Source organism: Suncus etruscus, chromosome 15 (genome assembly GCF_024139225.1).
Source record: "Suncus etruscus isolate mSunEtr1 chromosome 15, mSunEtr1.pri.cur, whole genome shotgun sequence".
In the NCBI taxonomy this organism is placed as follows: domain Eukaryota; kingdom Metazoa; phylum Chordata; class Mammalia; order Eulipotyphla; family Soricidae; genus Suncus; species Suncus etruscus.
Window position 1 is genome coordinate 76,836,791 of NC_064862.1, and position 14,509 is coordinate 76,851,299.

Consider the following 14,509-nt stretch of genomic DNA (forward strand, 5'->3'; position numbering starts at 1 on the left):
GCTGCCCCACTCACCTATCTACTCCGTCACTAGGCGCCTACCCCCATAGGCTCCTCTGATGGGATGCCCCGCCCACCTGCACCAAACCCGCCTACCTCAGCCTCCGCGGCGGCCCCGCCCCGGCTCTCACCTCAGCCTCCTTAGCCGGGGTTGCCCCACCCACTACTACGTCACTCTGACCCGCCCATCACTAGGTGCCGATCCCTATAGGCTCTTCTGATGGGATGCCCCGCCCACCAGTATAATGCCCCGCCCCGACTCCTACCTCAGTCTCCTTAGCCGGGGTTGCCCCACCCACTGCTCCTCCACTAGGCCACGCCCACCCCGCGGCTCAAGCCGCCACTTCCCCGCCCACTAACCACTAGGAGCCGATCCCCATTGGCTCCTCTTATGGTTATGCCCCGCCCTACCAGCGCCAAACCCCGCCCACTCGCGGCCCCGCCCCGGCTCCCACCTCCGTCTCCTCAGGTGGGGCTGCCCCGCCCCTACGCGGCTGGCCACGCCCCCGCTTCCTCAGGTGGGGCCGCCGGGTCCGCCCCGCTCCGCTCGGGAGTCCCGGCTCGCCGCGTCCGGCTGCGTCCGCCGAGCTCCGGGCGCAGCGTGTGGTAGCCGCGGCGCCCCAAGTTTTGACATTTGGGCGGCGGAGGCGCTCGCTCCCGGGTAGCACTCCCGCGCCCCCGAGCCAGAGGTCCCGACCGACCGCGCGCGTTCGTCCCGCGCTCGCAGCCATGTCGGGGAGGCCGGAGGACGTGAACCGGCTCACGGAGAGCACCTACCGGGTGAGGGTCGGGGGATCGGGGGGGACCCCAATCGCTTCGCCACCATTTCGGGGTGCGGGGAGGCTCCTCTTCCACCTTCGGGGTCGGGAGGAACTTTCCCCGCAGCAGCCGGCCTGAGGAGGGCAGAGACGCTGGAGATCGAGATCGGGGGGTGCGTGCCGCCGGGGGGCGCCGCTGGTCCTCGTTCAGGCCCCTTTGGGGGCTTCGACTTCGCCCCCGTCGTGGACCCGAACCGACCCGACCCGACCCGACCCGGCGGCTGGACCAGAGGCTGAACGAAGCGAGTTTGCTCCCAGAGTTTCTTGGGGGGTTTCTGGGCTTCAGAGCCCCGAGGTTGTTTGGACCTAAGCGTAAGGAAGGAATGTGTCGGTGCCAGAACCTGCATTTATTTCTAGAGGCTTTTTATTTTATTTCTTTTTTATTCCAGAAGCAACACCCAGACTTTTAGGATTAGTGGCCAGTTCGGTGCGTTTAAGTCCTTCTAAATGAATTCCACCCGAAATCAGATCGCAGTTTTAAATCGTCTGCTAGGCACAAAACAACTTTTGTTTTCCAATCTGGCTCGGGCTCGCTCGTGGAACCCGACTTCTCTCTGAATCCGTGTCAACCCGTGGTGAAGTCTCAAGTTTGGGTGTTTTCTTGGTTGGTTCTGGTTGTGTTTGTTGTTTGTTTGGCCACACCTGGCCGTGCTCCATGATCATACACTCATGGCGGTGCTTAGGGTGCCTGGATGGAACCCGGATCGTCTGTGTGCAATGCAAGGCAAGAGTCTTACCACTGCCCCTTACCCTTACTATTGCTTTCGATCTTTTTTTCAAGGGGGAAAGGGGGTCACACCCGGCAGCGCTTAGGGGTTCCTCCTGGCTCTACGCTCAGAAATCGCCCCTGGCAGGCTCGGGAGACCATATGGGATGCCGGGAATTCGAACCACCGTCCTTCTGCATGCAAAGCAAACGCCCTACCTCCGTGCTATCTCTCCAGTCCCTCTCTTGATCATTTTTATAGATTTCTTAGGACCCCTAAAATTTAGCTTCTGGATTTGCAAGGTTGGGGAAATGTCTGAAATCACAGTTCATTCCACTGTGCTTTGATAAGAATTTTTATAAGCATGAAAATAGGTTCCTGGTCTTTTTAAGATTTAGATTTCATTCCCTGGTAAAGGAATACCCGAATATTATGCAAATCGTACTTTATGGATATAGCTGTCATTGTATTTGGGGCCTCAGTTTATAACTCTCCAGTATTTAACACCTCCCCAGTAATGACCTCAGTAACCCCTGACCAAAGTCTATTCCTTATTTATGTTTTCTTAATAAAGGCAATTTTTAGACATCCCAGAAATGTGTATTGGGATTGTTAATATTTAAGTTCCCCCTGGAGATGGTAGGAGCAGGAAGTATGTGGTGTTTACAAATGGCTAAATAAACACTCTTCAACAGAGATGTCCTCACTCCGATGACTGTGGGGAAAGGAAAACCTTGAGGAATGCAGATCGTTGCATATTGAAGATGGTGCCCAATCATTTGCTCAAGCACAAAAACCCATGATCAGAGAAATGCCTTTTCCCCTCCCTCCAAGAGCAGACACATCAATCTACCCAGTTTGAGGTGTGGTGCCAGTTTGAGACAGGCCATTGGATGCTCCTGAATAAGTCTCCTGACTTTCACTTTTAGAAATGACCCAGGAGAGGGGCTATTCTCTGAACTGCAATGCCATCCACTTTGGCACGTCTCATTACCCAAAAAAAAACTGAGGAGCAGAAGCGGGTGAATAGTATGGATTTCATCACCTAAGTTATATGAGGCATTGTAAAACAAATCTTTCTCCTGTTTTGAAAGACATTGAAAAATCCAAGACCACTTATTTGCTTTCTGTTCCCAAGTTTTTCGGGATTTTTTTGTTTGTTTTTTTGGGGGGTCACACCCGGCAGCACTCAGGGGTCACTCCTGGCTCTACGCTCAGAACTCGCTCCTGGCAGGCTCTAGGGACCATATGGGATGCCGGGATTTGGACCACCATCCTTCTGCATGCAAGGCAAATGCCTTACCTCCATGCTATCGCTGTGGCCCCCCAAGTTTTTTTTAATATGCCCAAAATTCAGTGTTTAACTTGTTTGGTTTGACTTAATATTTTTGATAATATGATAATGCTCAGGTGTTACTCCTAGCTCTGTACTTGGGAATTGCTCCTGGTAGTGTTTGGGAGATCATAGAGGATGTCTAGGATTCAACCTGGGTTGGCCGCATCCTAGCCCTACCTGCTGTACCTACCTGTTTGGCTCATGCCCCAAACATTTAATTTTAATTACCGTTTCCTTGTTAATGTTTGAGGATCACTTCTCCCCACTCCCCCAATGTAAAGGTGATAAGATGAGAGAGACCTGAGTTCAGTTCCCAATACAGTGGAAAGAAAGGAAGAACCGAAAGAAGGAAAGAAGGAAAGAGTCGGAGGGCGAGGATAGAAAAGAATTTACGGGGCCCGGAGAGATAGCACAGCGGCGTTTGCCTTGCAAGTGGCCGATCCAGGACCAAAGGTGGTTGGTTCGAATCCCGGTGTCCCATATGGTCCCCTGTGCCTGCCAGGAGCTATTTCTGAGCAGACAGCCAGTAGAAACCCCTGAGCATCGCCGGGTGTGGCCCAAAAACCAAAAAAAAAAAAAAAAAAGAAAAGAATTTACACTTCTAGATGTTATATAAAATGGGTGAAGTAAATGCTAGTTGCTCATGTTTTGGCTCTGATGAAAATGTGCAGGGAGGGCCCGGAGAGATAGCACAGCGGCGTTTGCCTGCAAACAGCCAATCCAGGACCAAAGGTGGTTGGTTCAAATCCCGGTGTCCCATATGGTCCCCCGTGCCTGCCAGGAGCTATTTCTGAGCAGACAGCCAGGAGTAACCCCTGAGCACTGCCGGGTGTGACCCAAAAACCAAAAAAAAAAAAAAAAGAAAATGTGCAGGGATATTGTACATTCATGCTTCTTCTTAAAGCCTAAAATCATTTCATTGTTTCCTTGTTGGGTTCTTCTGAAAGCAATTGAAGCATAAGATAGACAAAATCTATCAAGACATGAAAGTTCTTCTTTTAAAATGAGATTTCCTTTAAATAAAGGAATCTGTAGACCTAGCAGTCTAAAATATTTTACTAATAGAGACACCACTATCTAACCAAGTTTACAGGCCACCTGCAAATGAGAGTTTATGGCTTGCTAGTATAGGTTTTTAAAAAAGTAAAAAATTTATTTATTGATTGGTTGGTTGGTTGGTTTGGGGGCCAATTGGTTTGGGGTTAATCCTGGCTCTGCACTCAGAAATCGCTCCTGGCAGACATGGGGATCATATGGGATGCCGGAGATATAACCCAGGTCTGTTCCAGGTCAGCTGCATGCAAGGCAAAAAAAGCCTTACCACTGTGCTATCACTCTGGCTCCATGTTGTTTTTGTTGTTGTTGTTGTTGTTTTTTAAGTACTCAAATGTCTCCAACTTTGAAGTAAAGGTGGAAAATCTTTAGAGAAAATAGGGAACTATGAAGTGATGTGATCCTCTATGTGCAGTATCCAATATCTTTAAATATTTATTTACACATTTGCTGAGTTTTCTAAAATGTATACTTAGACAAATGAGTCCTGGAGCACTATGCTAATTCCCTGGGGAATGTGTGTTTTATGGCTTTCCAAACAAATGGCATGATAAATCAGCCCCAGATTGTCAAGTTAGGTCACTGTTGCTAATTAGAGTGAAGCTAGGGAGCCAGTTCCCGGCTTGCACACTTTAGTCTACCTTGTGTCTAATTTGCCCTCAGTAGCTGCTTGTGATTTTGCATGCTCTAATGGTATAGTCAAATATGTGTGTGTGTGTGTGTGTGTGTGTGTGTGTGTGTGTGTGTGTATTTTCAAAGCCTTTAATTATGAGTAACCACAACCTTCCTAGAAGTTAGATCTATCATAGTCTTGGAGGTTGTGAGGGCTGGGGGTGACCTTAAGTTGCTAAAGCAACAAATGGAGGGCAGGGGAGCACAGGACACCAAAATCTTTGTTTAAATGTCAGCGAGACCTGCTCAGACAGCTCTTTCAAATGCAGGCAAGAGTCAGGGATGCAGTCCAGTGGTAGAGCTCCTGCCTTGCATGTGTCAGGCATGAATGGATTCCCAGCAACTCAAATGCAAACAAACATATAAGATTGCCCAATAGAGCCTCTCCTGGTGCTAGTTAGCCTTTTCCTCCCAAACCACCAGCTGCTGTAGGGCATACTCCTTGCTGTGCTAGTTTACTGTCTTTCTCTTCCCATGCCAACTAGAATATGAACATTGTTTCAGGAGCACATAGTCATCAAATAGATTAACATTTATTTTATTAACTTAGTTAACAAATCTCATATTTGCCAAGCTTCCCCCTTCCCTCCCTTAACACTTAGAGCTTTTATTTCTTCTAAATGTACCTGTACTCTCAGTGAGAAACTGGCCCAGACCAATGTCCATGGCTCACACTCACCACGCCTCTATTTTCCTCTTCAAAAATAGTAACTGGGGCCGGAGAGATAGCATGGAGGTAAGGTGTTTGCCTTTCCTGCAGAAGGCCGATGGTTCGAATCCCGGCATCCCATATGGTCCCCTGTGCCTTGCCAGAGGGGATTTCTGAGCATAGAGCCAGGAATAACCCCTGAGCACTGCCAGGTGTGACCCAAAACCCAAAAAAAATAGTAACTGAAGAAATAGCACAGCCATAGGGTATTTGCCTTGCAGGCAGCCAATTCAGGACAGATGGTGGTTTGAATCCCAGGATTCCATATGGTCACCTGAGCCTGCCAGAAATAACCCCTGAGCACCACCAGGTGTAACCTAAAAACAAAACAAAATAGTAATCAGGGGGCTGGAGTGATAGCATCGCAATAGCGCATTTGCCTCGCACACTGCTGACCCAGGACGAATCACAGTTTGGTCCCTAGCAACCCATATGATTCCCTGAACCTGCCAAAAGCGATTTCTGAGTGCTACTGCTGTGGCCCCTCCCCCCCCCCCAAAAAAAAAGTAACCAGGGCCTAGGATATGACTAGAAGAAGTAGAATATTGTTCTGGCATATAAAAGACCCCCCAGTTTGAGGATTGAAGTAATTACACTGTGGGTAGAGCTCTTACCTTGCATGTGACTGACCCGAATTTGATCCCGGCATCCCATTCAGTCCTCAAAGAATGATTCCTGAGTGCAGAGCCAAGAATAACCCCTGAGTATTGCCAGGTGTAGTCCAAAATCAAACAATAAAAAAGATTCCCTGTTTGATCCCTTCCATTGCAACCCTCTCTGGCCCCCCACGTAGGATATGGCTCTGGTGGCCCCAGTGCCTCTGAACCCAATGCTTAACTGTCAGGGCGGGAACTCTCCAATCTGAGTAGCACAGGGAGTAGTCTTGGGCCCTCCCTCAGCAACATTGGGTGTGGCCTTATTTTAAAAAATAATAATTTTGACAAACCAAAATACATTTCATAACTTGGTAATCTAAGATGTCACCTAAATTTTCTTTCATTCTGTCACCATTGGTATGCTTTGTTTTTTCTATTGGGCAGGTGGGAAGTGAGTCATCCCCATTAATGCTCCGGGACCAGACAGCTATTGGCAGTGATATCTGGCTATGAACATCAGGTGCTAGGGTCTAACACTGCTGGGGAGCCTAGGGACATGCAGACATTGCTGGGAGGGGCCCTATGCAGTGAGGATTAAACTCATGACCTCACACAGGCAAAGCATGTGCTCCAGCCCTTTGAACTATCTCCCCAACCCCATCATCATCATCTTTTAAGCAACCCTTTTTTAAGTAAGGGAATAAGGTGCTTTTGTTTTTCTATTGCTAAATAAGCAGTCTTGGCATAAGTGCTAAATTTAGTTGGTTTAATGGCTTTTAATTTTCTTGACATGGATTTAAATGGTACTCTGTGAATCAAGTCTCCTGACTGGTGAGTTTATAGCATGGAGTTTGCTGTGTTTGCTTTGCATCCTTCCTTCCTTCCTTCCCTCCCTCCTCTCCTTTTCTCCTTCCTCTCCCCTCCTTCCTTTCTTCACTCCTTTCTTTCCTTCTTCCTTCTTTCCCTCCTTCCTTTCTTTTTTGGTTTTTGGTTACAGAGAGCTGATGTGTGATAAAACTCATTGCTGATCTCTCTCTCTCTTTCTCTCTCTCTCTCTCTCTCTCTCTCTCTCTCTCTCTCTCTCTCTCTCTCTGTCTCTCCCCCTCCCTCTCGCCTCTTTGGTCAGAGATCACTCCTATTGTTGCTCAGGGGACTTTATGTGTTGTCAGGGATTAAACTTGGGTCAGCCATGTGTAAGGCAAGTATCTGACTATACACTGTAGTATCTCAGGCTCAACTTTTTGTTTTCATTGCTGTTGCTATGGTCACTATTTTTATCTGTCCCATAAAACTTCTTCCTATAGGCATACTGAAGGTCAGACAGCATTTGCAGAAGCCAAGGCCACTTGCTCTTGGTTTCATGATGACCAAAAAGTATCAGTAAGAATCATGTGCCAGGACCAAAGATAGTACAGTAGGTAGGTTGGTTGGGCACTTGTTTTGCATGCAACTGCTCTACTTTTTTTTTGGGGGGGGGGCCACACCCGGCGGTGCTCAGGGGTTACTCCTGGCTGTCTGCTCAGAAATAGCTCCCGGCAGGCACAGGGGACCATATGGGACGCCGGGATTCGAACCAACCACCTTTGGTCCTGGATCAGCTGCTTGCAAGGCAAACGCTGCTGTGCTATCTCTCCGGGCCCAGCTGCTCTACCTTTATCCTCAGCACTGCCTATAGTCCTCTGAGCCTCATCAGGATGAGCCATAAATAAATTCTAGGCCCTGCTGGGTGTGCCGACCCCCCCCCCCCAGTCAAAAAATTTTTTTCTGTTATAACTTCTTTTATTCCCTACTGGAGAGAGGTTTTAAAACTATAACTTTCCTTGCTACGCAAGACAGAGCAGCATTCTTTATTATGAAGCTCAGGAAGCCAGAACCAAGCAGATAGGGACCTACCTTTCCCAATTTCAGGATGCTTTGAGATTGATACTTATAACATTGTTTCACTATTAGGCATTCATTTTGCCTTTCACTTCTTGGAGTGAGCCATGGGCTGACCTGGAGGGGAGCTCTAATGGGTGAGAACGACAACTCATGGGACTGCTATTTTCCTCAACATTACACCCAGCATTTCATTCTGTAGTTTCAAAGTGAAAATAATAAAAGTAACAGACAGTAAGTTAACTTATTTTTTGGTCTTTGCATATATGTTTTTCTTTCTAAAACTTTGTATAGAAAAGTTTGGGCCACATCTGCTACTTTATTTTCTCAATAATATCTTTATTTAAGCATCATGATTATGAACATGTTTTAGTTGGGTTTCAGTTATAGAAAAGAACATTCCCCCCCCTTCACCAATGCAACCTTCCCACCCACAATGCCCCCCAACTCTCTCCTCCCCCATTCCTGCCTGTATTCGAGACAGTCATTCTATTTCTCTCACTACCATTGTCATGGTAGTTGTTAGTGTAGTTAGTTCTCTAACTGTATTCACCACTCTTTGTGGTAAGTTTCATATCGTGGGCCAGTCCTTCCAGTCCTCATCTCTCTATTGTCTCTGGATATTATTACAATACTGTCTTTTATTTTTCTTAAATCCCACAGATAAAGGAAACTATTCTGTGTCTATCTCTCTTCCTCTGACTTATTTCACTCAGCATAATATTTTCCACGTTCATCTACATATAGGAAATTTTATGACTTTCTTTTTCCTGACAGTTACATAGTATTTCATTGTGTATATGTACCACAGTTTCTTTAGACACTCATCTGTTTCCTGAACATTCTTGTAGCTGTCCAGTGGCCCAGGTCCTCATTTCTCTTGAATATATCCTTAATAGTGATTATAATATTTTATATTTGATTGAGTTTAATTTTCCCTGGGTCTCCAGGATGGTTCTGCCAGTTTACATGGCTGCCTCTGAGTATGAGCATCTCAACTGGCAGCTCTTTCATTACTTTTCCTTTGAACCATTCCAATGGTGTCTTCAAATAAGAACTTAATAGCCAAACCAAACTGGTGCCAGAGAGTGCACTTGCAGAGAGTGTACAGGGGTCAAGGCATTTGCCCTTCAGACCCCAGTTCAATTCCCAATACCAAAGCATCACTGAGTGAAGCCTTGGAGGCTACAGGCACTGCCTGCTAAGTCCCTTGCCTTGAAACCTCAGCACAATTGGCTGAGAATCTCTGGGAAGGATCCCTAAGTCTCCTGAGCACACTCCCCATTGACAAAACAGCCCCCTGTTTCTCCTTGTTTCTCACTGTTGATCATCTACAACCTCAGCTAAAGCTGAGTAAAGTCTACTTTATTCAGTAAATATCTTTTTTACTGTTACAGGCATAATAACTTAGTTTTTAAAAATCATTTAAAGGGGCCGGAGAGATAGCACAGCGGTGTTTGCCTTGCAAGCAGCTGATCCAGGACCAAAGGTGGTTGGTTCGAATCCCAGCATCCCATATGGTCCCCCGTGCCTGCCAGGAGCTATTTCTGAGCAGATAGCCAGGAGTAATCCCTGAGCGCCTCCAGGTGTGGCCCAAAAACCAAAAAACAAACAAACAAATAAAAATCATTTAAGTGAACTGAGAGTATTAAAAACTACAACTTTATAAAATAAATGTTAATTTTTTAATTGGATTTTTAGTTCACACCTGGTCACACTCAGGGATTACATCTGGCTATGCACTCAGAAGCTCCTGGCTTGGGGGACCATATGGGATGCTGGGGATCGAACCTCGGTTCATCCTAGGTCAGCCACATGCAAAGCAAATGCCCTACTGCTGTGCTATTGCTCAGGCCTCAGGAAATGTTACTTTTATTTAGATCTTCTCCCACTTAGGTATATCTATGTACATGCTTCAGAGAAAGTTCCCAAAAGTATATGTTTCGGCATTCATATTCTGTATCTGAATATTTTATATACATTAGTATCAGTTTATTTATTTATTTACTAGAAAATATAAATGATGATTAGAAAGTAGAAGGGGGAAAAAATCCCCAGTAGGGGATGATCTTAAGAACTTGGTTTAGGGCCGGGCGGTGGCGCTGGAGGTAAGGTGCCTGCCTTGCCTGCGCTAGCCTAGGATGGACCGCGGTTCGATCCCCCGGCGTCCCATATGGTCCCCCAAGAAGCCAGGAGCAACTTCTGAGCGCATAGCCAGGAGTAACCCCTGAGTGTCACAGGGTGTGGCCCAAAAACAAAAAAAAAAAAACAAAAACAACAACAAGAACTTGGTTTAGTTTATTCAGGGCTAAGTTCACTTTTTTGGTTTTGTTTTTGGGGCACCCACCCCAGTCATACTTAGGTATTACTTCTGGCAATGCCTGTGGGACCAGGGTCAGTCTCATGCAAGGCAAGTGCCTTATTTCTATATTATCTCTCTACCCCATCAGAAACTTTTTAAAACTGTGTTTTCTCTGATAGCAGAACCTTTCCAACTTGGCCTGGAATATTTATATTTTCCTGAAGTATAAGTCTGCCTCCCATAATATAGGCATAACGCAGTTAACTTGCAGCTCTTTGCAGTATTTTCCTATCTTACTATGTCAGTGCTGATCATTCTGATGATTCCACAGTTCTGTATGCTTTATCATCATCTATTGATCCAGTGCCCAATTACTCAATAGGGGATCGTTGCCATTTGCTCTTACAGCACTTGAGTGGACATAAGCCCAGCCACAGCTTTGCACCAATCCATGGCATTTCACTTAAACCAAAGCCCCAAGAGGGAGTTCAGGTCAAAGGGTAGGTACATTTTAAAGCATATTTGCAACACATTGCAAAATGCCTTCCAGAAAACATGCCAGTGTTATGCTGTAATCTGTGTGAAATCCACCTTTCCTGAATCCCAACAGATTAAGTAGGTCTTTTAAAACTGATACCCTTTTTTTTTATATACCCTTAGAAGATTTAAACAAAAACAAAAACAGAAGTTAAAACAACAACAACAACAAATGTTAGGCCAAGCAAATAGCACTGCAGCTGACCCAGCTTTGATCTCCTGCACCCCATATGGTCTCCTGAGCCCTCCAGGAGTGATTTCTGAGTACAGAACTAAGATAATTTTAATCCTGAGCACTGCCAGGTGTGGCCCAAAACTAAATACAAAACCAAAAACCCAATTGTCCCTGTAACATATGGTAATTTATGAACATTGGCCAGAAGACCCGAGAGATTTCATGTCTACCCTGATTTCTCCCCCTATCTCTCCCATAAACTTTGTACTTGTAGATATGTACTGAGTAATTATATCTCTCTGTCCTTTTGAACCTTTTTGTTTTTTACTTTTGTTTTTACTTTTCTCACTCTTGGTTTTTGTACTTCTGTTCATGTTTATCAGACTGAGTCTGTTTGTGCTATCCTAATTTTATTTGAGGGGTAGGCGGTTGGGGCATACCTAGCTGTGTTCAGGGCTTACTCCTATTCTGTGCTCAGGGATCATTCTTGCTAGAGTTTGGGGGACCATATGGGGTACCGAGGATCCAAAATGAGTCAGCTGCATGTGAGGCTAGCACCCCTACTCTCTCCATTCCCACTATCCTAATTTTAAAGACCATATGCTCTTTGTAACAGCTGCCTTCTTTGTGGATAAAGGTGAGACTTATGTAAATGAGATGAAGTGTTAGTTTCTCATTCAAAACTGAATGAAAAATATTTACCACACCAGGATGTGTTTTCTTTCTGAAAGCAAAATAAGTGAAAGGTCCTTAGAGATGAAACTGATTGTGCCCCAAATAGAACTCCAGGTGCTTTAGAGAGAGCAGAGGGGTGGGTGAAGGTGCTCTTGGATTTGTTGCTTAAGCTGTATAGTTTATATGATCCTTGGGGGGTTAAAAAGGCTCCTAAACTATAGTAATTACTTCACTGAAGTTAGAAAAATGCAATTGTAATTAACTTAGGAGACATTCATTTCTCACTTACATTCTATCTTCTGGAATGATGACGGTTTCGTTACGTGAGTGGAGTGTGTGTGGAGTGTGTGTTACGTGAGTGGACTGCTTTTATGATAGTGAAAAGAAAATTGAAGGAGCCAGAGAGAGAAAAACAGAGGGGTCAAACTCAATGGGCTGGAATGCTTGCTATGTGTGGCTGCAGGAGGCCCTTGCTCCATCCACAGTATTGAGAGAAACCGCTGAGGACTGCCTGAGTTCTCTCTCTCTCTCTCTCTCTCTCTCTCTCTCTCTCTCTCTCTCTCTCTCTCTCTCTCTCTCTGTCTCTCTGTCTCTCTCTCTCTCTCTCTCTCTCTCTCTCTCTCTCTCTCCTGATGTGTGCACACACACACACACTCTCTGTCTCTCGTACTGAGAAAAACTACTGAGCACTGCCTGATGTGCCCCCCCACACACACACAGAAAAAATATGGGGCCAGAGAGATAGCATGGAGGTAGGGCATTTGCCTTGCATGCAGAAGGATGGTGGTTCGAATCCCAGCATCCCATATGGTCCCCTGAGCCTGCCAGTTGTGATTTCTGAGCATAGAGCCAGGAGTAACCGCTGAGTGCTACCGGGTGTGACCCAAAAACAAACAAACAAACAAACAAAAATACACCATTTTGATAAATAAAATTTTAAAATAAGGCTATCTTTTTTGTTTTGAGGCCATACCCAGTGGTGCTCAGGAGTTACTCCTGGCAGGCTCAGGGGATCATATGGGATGCCAGGGATCAAACCCAGGTCAGCCCCATGCAAGGCAAATGCCCTACCTACTGTGCTATCAATCCAGCTCCAACAAGGCTATCATTGTTTTGAAAGCTAGCTTTTAAAATATAAATCTAGGGGGCTGGAGAAATAGCATGGAGGTAGGGTGTTGCCTTGCATGCAACAGGACAGTGGTTCGAATCCCGGCATCCTATATGGTCCCCTGAGCACCGCCAGGTGTGGCCCCAAAACAAAACAACAACAAACCAAAAACATAAAATATAAACCTAATCTTAATTAATTTCTTTTTTAATATAAGGAAATATTTTTTTTCTTTGAGAGTTCACTTAGGCAGTGTTAGAGAGTGTGGGGAACTCTCAACCAAGCTGATGGTTCAGTGCTTGGGTCCAGCAGTGCATTGCTGCATGGTAAGAACCAGGGAGCCATCAGGGACACCATCCTGTGATGTTCAGGAGGCCACAGTGTAAAAACTGTAAAAACAAGGGAGCCACTCTGGATCACTTAGTCTCTCCCCAGCTCCGGGAACACATTTTGTTTTTGTTTTTGTTTTTATTTTTGGGCCATACCTGATAGTGGCAGTGCTCAGGGGTTACTCTTGGCTCTGTGCTCATATATTGTCCTGGCAGGCTTGGGATACCTTACAGGATACCAGGGATCAGCAGCATGCACTTCGGCCCAGGAAGCACTTTTGGGGGTGGGGGGAGGTCACACCTGGCAGTGCTCAGGGGTTCTTGACTCTGCGCTCAGAAATTGCTCCAGCAGACTCGAGGGACCATATGGATGCTGGGAATTGAACCACCATCCGTCCGTCCATCCGTCCTGGGTTGGCTGCTTGCAAGGCAAATGCCCTTCCTCTGTGCTATTTCTCCAACCCCTAGGGAGCACTTTTTTTTTTTTTTTTTTTTTTTGGTTTTTGGGCCACACCCGGTGACGCTCAGGGGTTACTCCTGGCTATGTGCCCAGAAGTCACTCCTGGCTTGGGGGACCATATGGGATGCCGGGGGATCGAGGGAGCACATTTTTAACATTGCTAACTTGTGTCCATAAATGCAACAGGGAAATAATTCAATGAAACTAAGAGTTTCATATTCTAGTTTTTGACTCTCCTTCAAAGTCCTATAATTGCTGTAGCAAGAAGTTGATTTCTTTCAGGCTGTAGCTGTACCCTTGAAAGGCACAGCAATATTTGAAAAAGGCATGAAAAGGGGCCGGAGAGATAGCATCGAGGTAAGGCGTTTGCCTTTCATGCAGAAGGTCATCGGTTCGAATCCCAGCGTCCCATATGGTTCCCCCGTTTCTGCCAGGAGCAATTTCTGAGCATGGAGCCAGGAGTAACCCCTGAGCACTGCTAGGTGTGACCCAAAAACCACACACACACACACACAAAAAAAAAAAAAAGGCATGAAAAGGTGCAATGTTGGTAATAATTTTGTCAAGACCAGTGTGAGAGACACCCGTGCAAAAAACGTATCAGATAGGGCCTTTCCCATGCAGAGAGTCGGTCTGCTTGTACCCAATGAGAAGACAATTTTGCCAACCAACCCAATCCTCTCTATGATCCAAAAAATTTTTATTTGTTTTTGGGCCACACCCGGTGTTGCTCAGGGTGGTTATGCGCTCAGAAATCGCTCCTGGCTTGGGGGACCATATGGGATGCCAGGGAATCAAACCACGATCCGTCCTAGGTTAGCATGTAGCAAGGCAAAAGCCCTACTGCTTGCACCATCGCTCTGGTCCCGATCCCAAATTTTTGTACCTGATTATGTCATATGACCTGATAATGTCATATTTCTCCATTTGAGGCTATGATCCAGTTTTCTCACCTGTAACTAAGAATGCTAATATTCCCTGCCTCATGTAGTTGTTGTTGAGATTAAGTGTGAAAACTGAAAACTCTTGGGATAGGGCCAGAGAGATGGTATAGAGAACATTGATCTTCATGTTTTATTTACACCATGGTATCCAGAAGGGTGACTGATACATAGGTAGGGCAGAATAAATATTTCTTAATAGTATTGAAATTATT

General features: G+C 45.8%; 1 protein-coding gene across 1 annotated transcript in view; it reads left to right on the top strand.

Annotated features, from left to right (window-relative positions):
- Positions 1–705: 705 nt before the first annotated feature.
- The window catches only part of BAIAP2L1 (BAR/IMD domain containing adaptor protein 2 like 1), an 88,245-nt gene continuing 74,441 nt past the window's right edge, over positions 706–14,509 (top strand). The window contains exon 1 of the mRNA XM_049788636.1: positions 706–779. Coding sequence (XP_049644593.1) covers positions 729–779 — 51 coding nt within the window. The 5' untranslated portion in view covers positions 706–728. The remainder of the gene's footprint in view (positions 780–14,509) is intronic.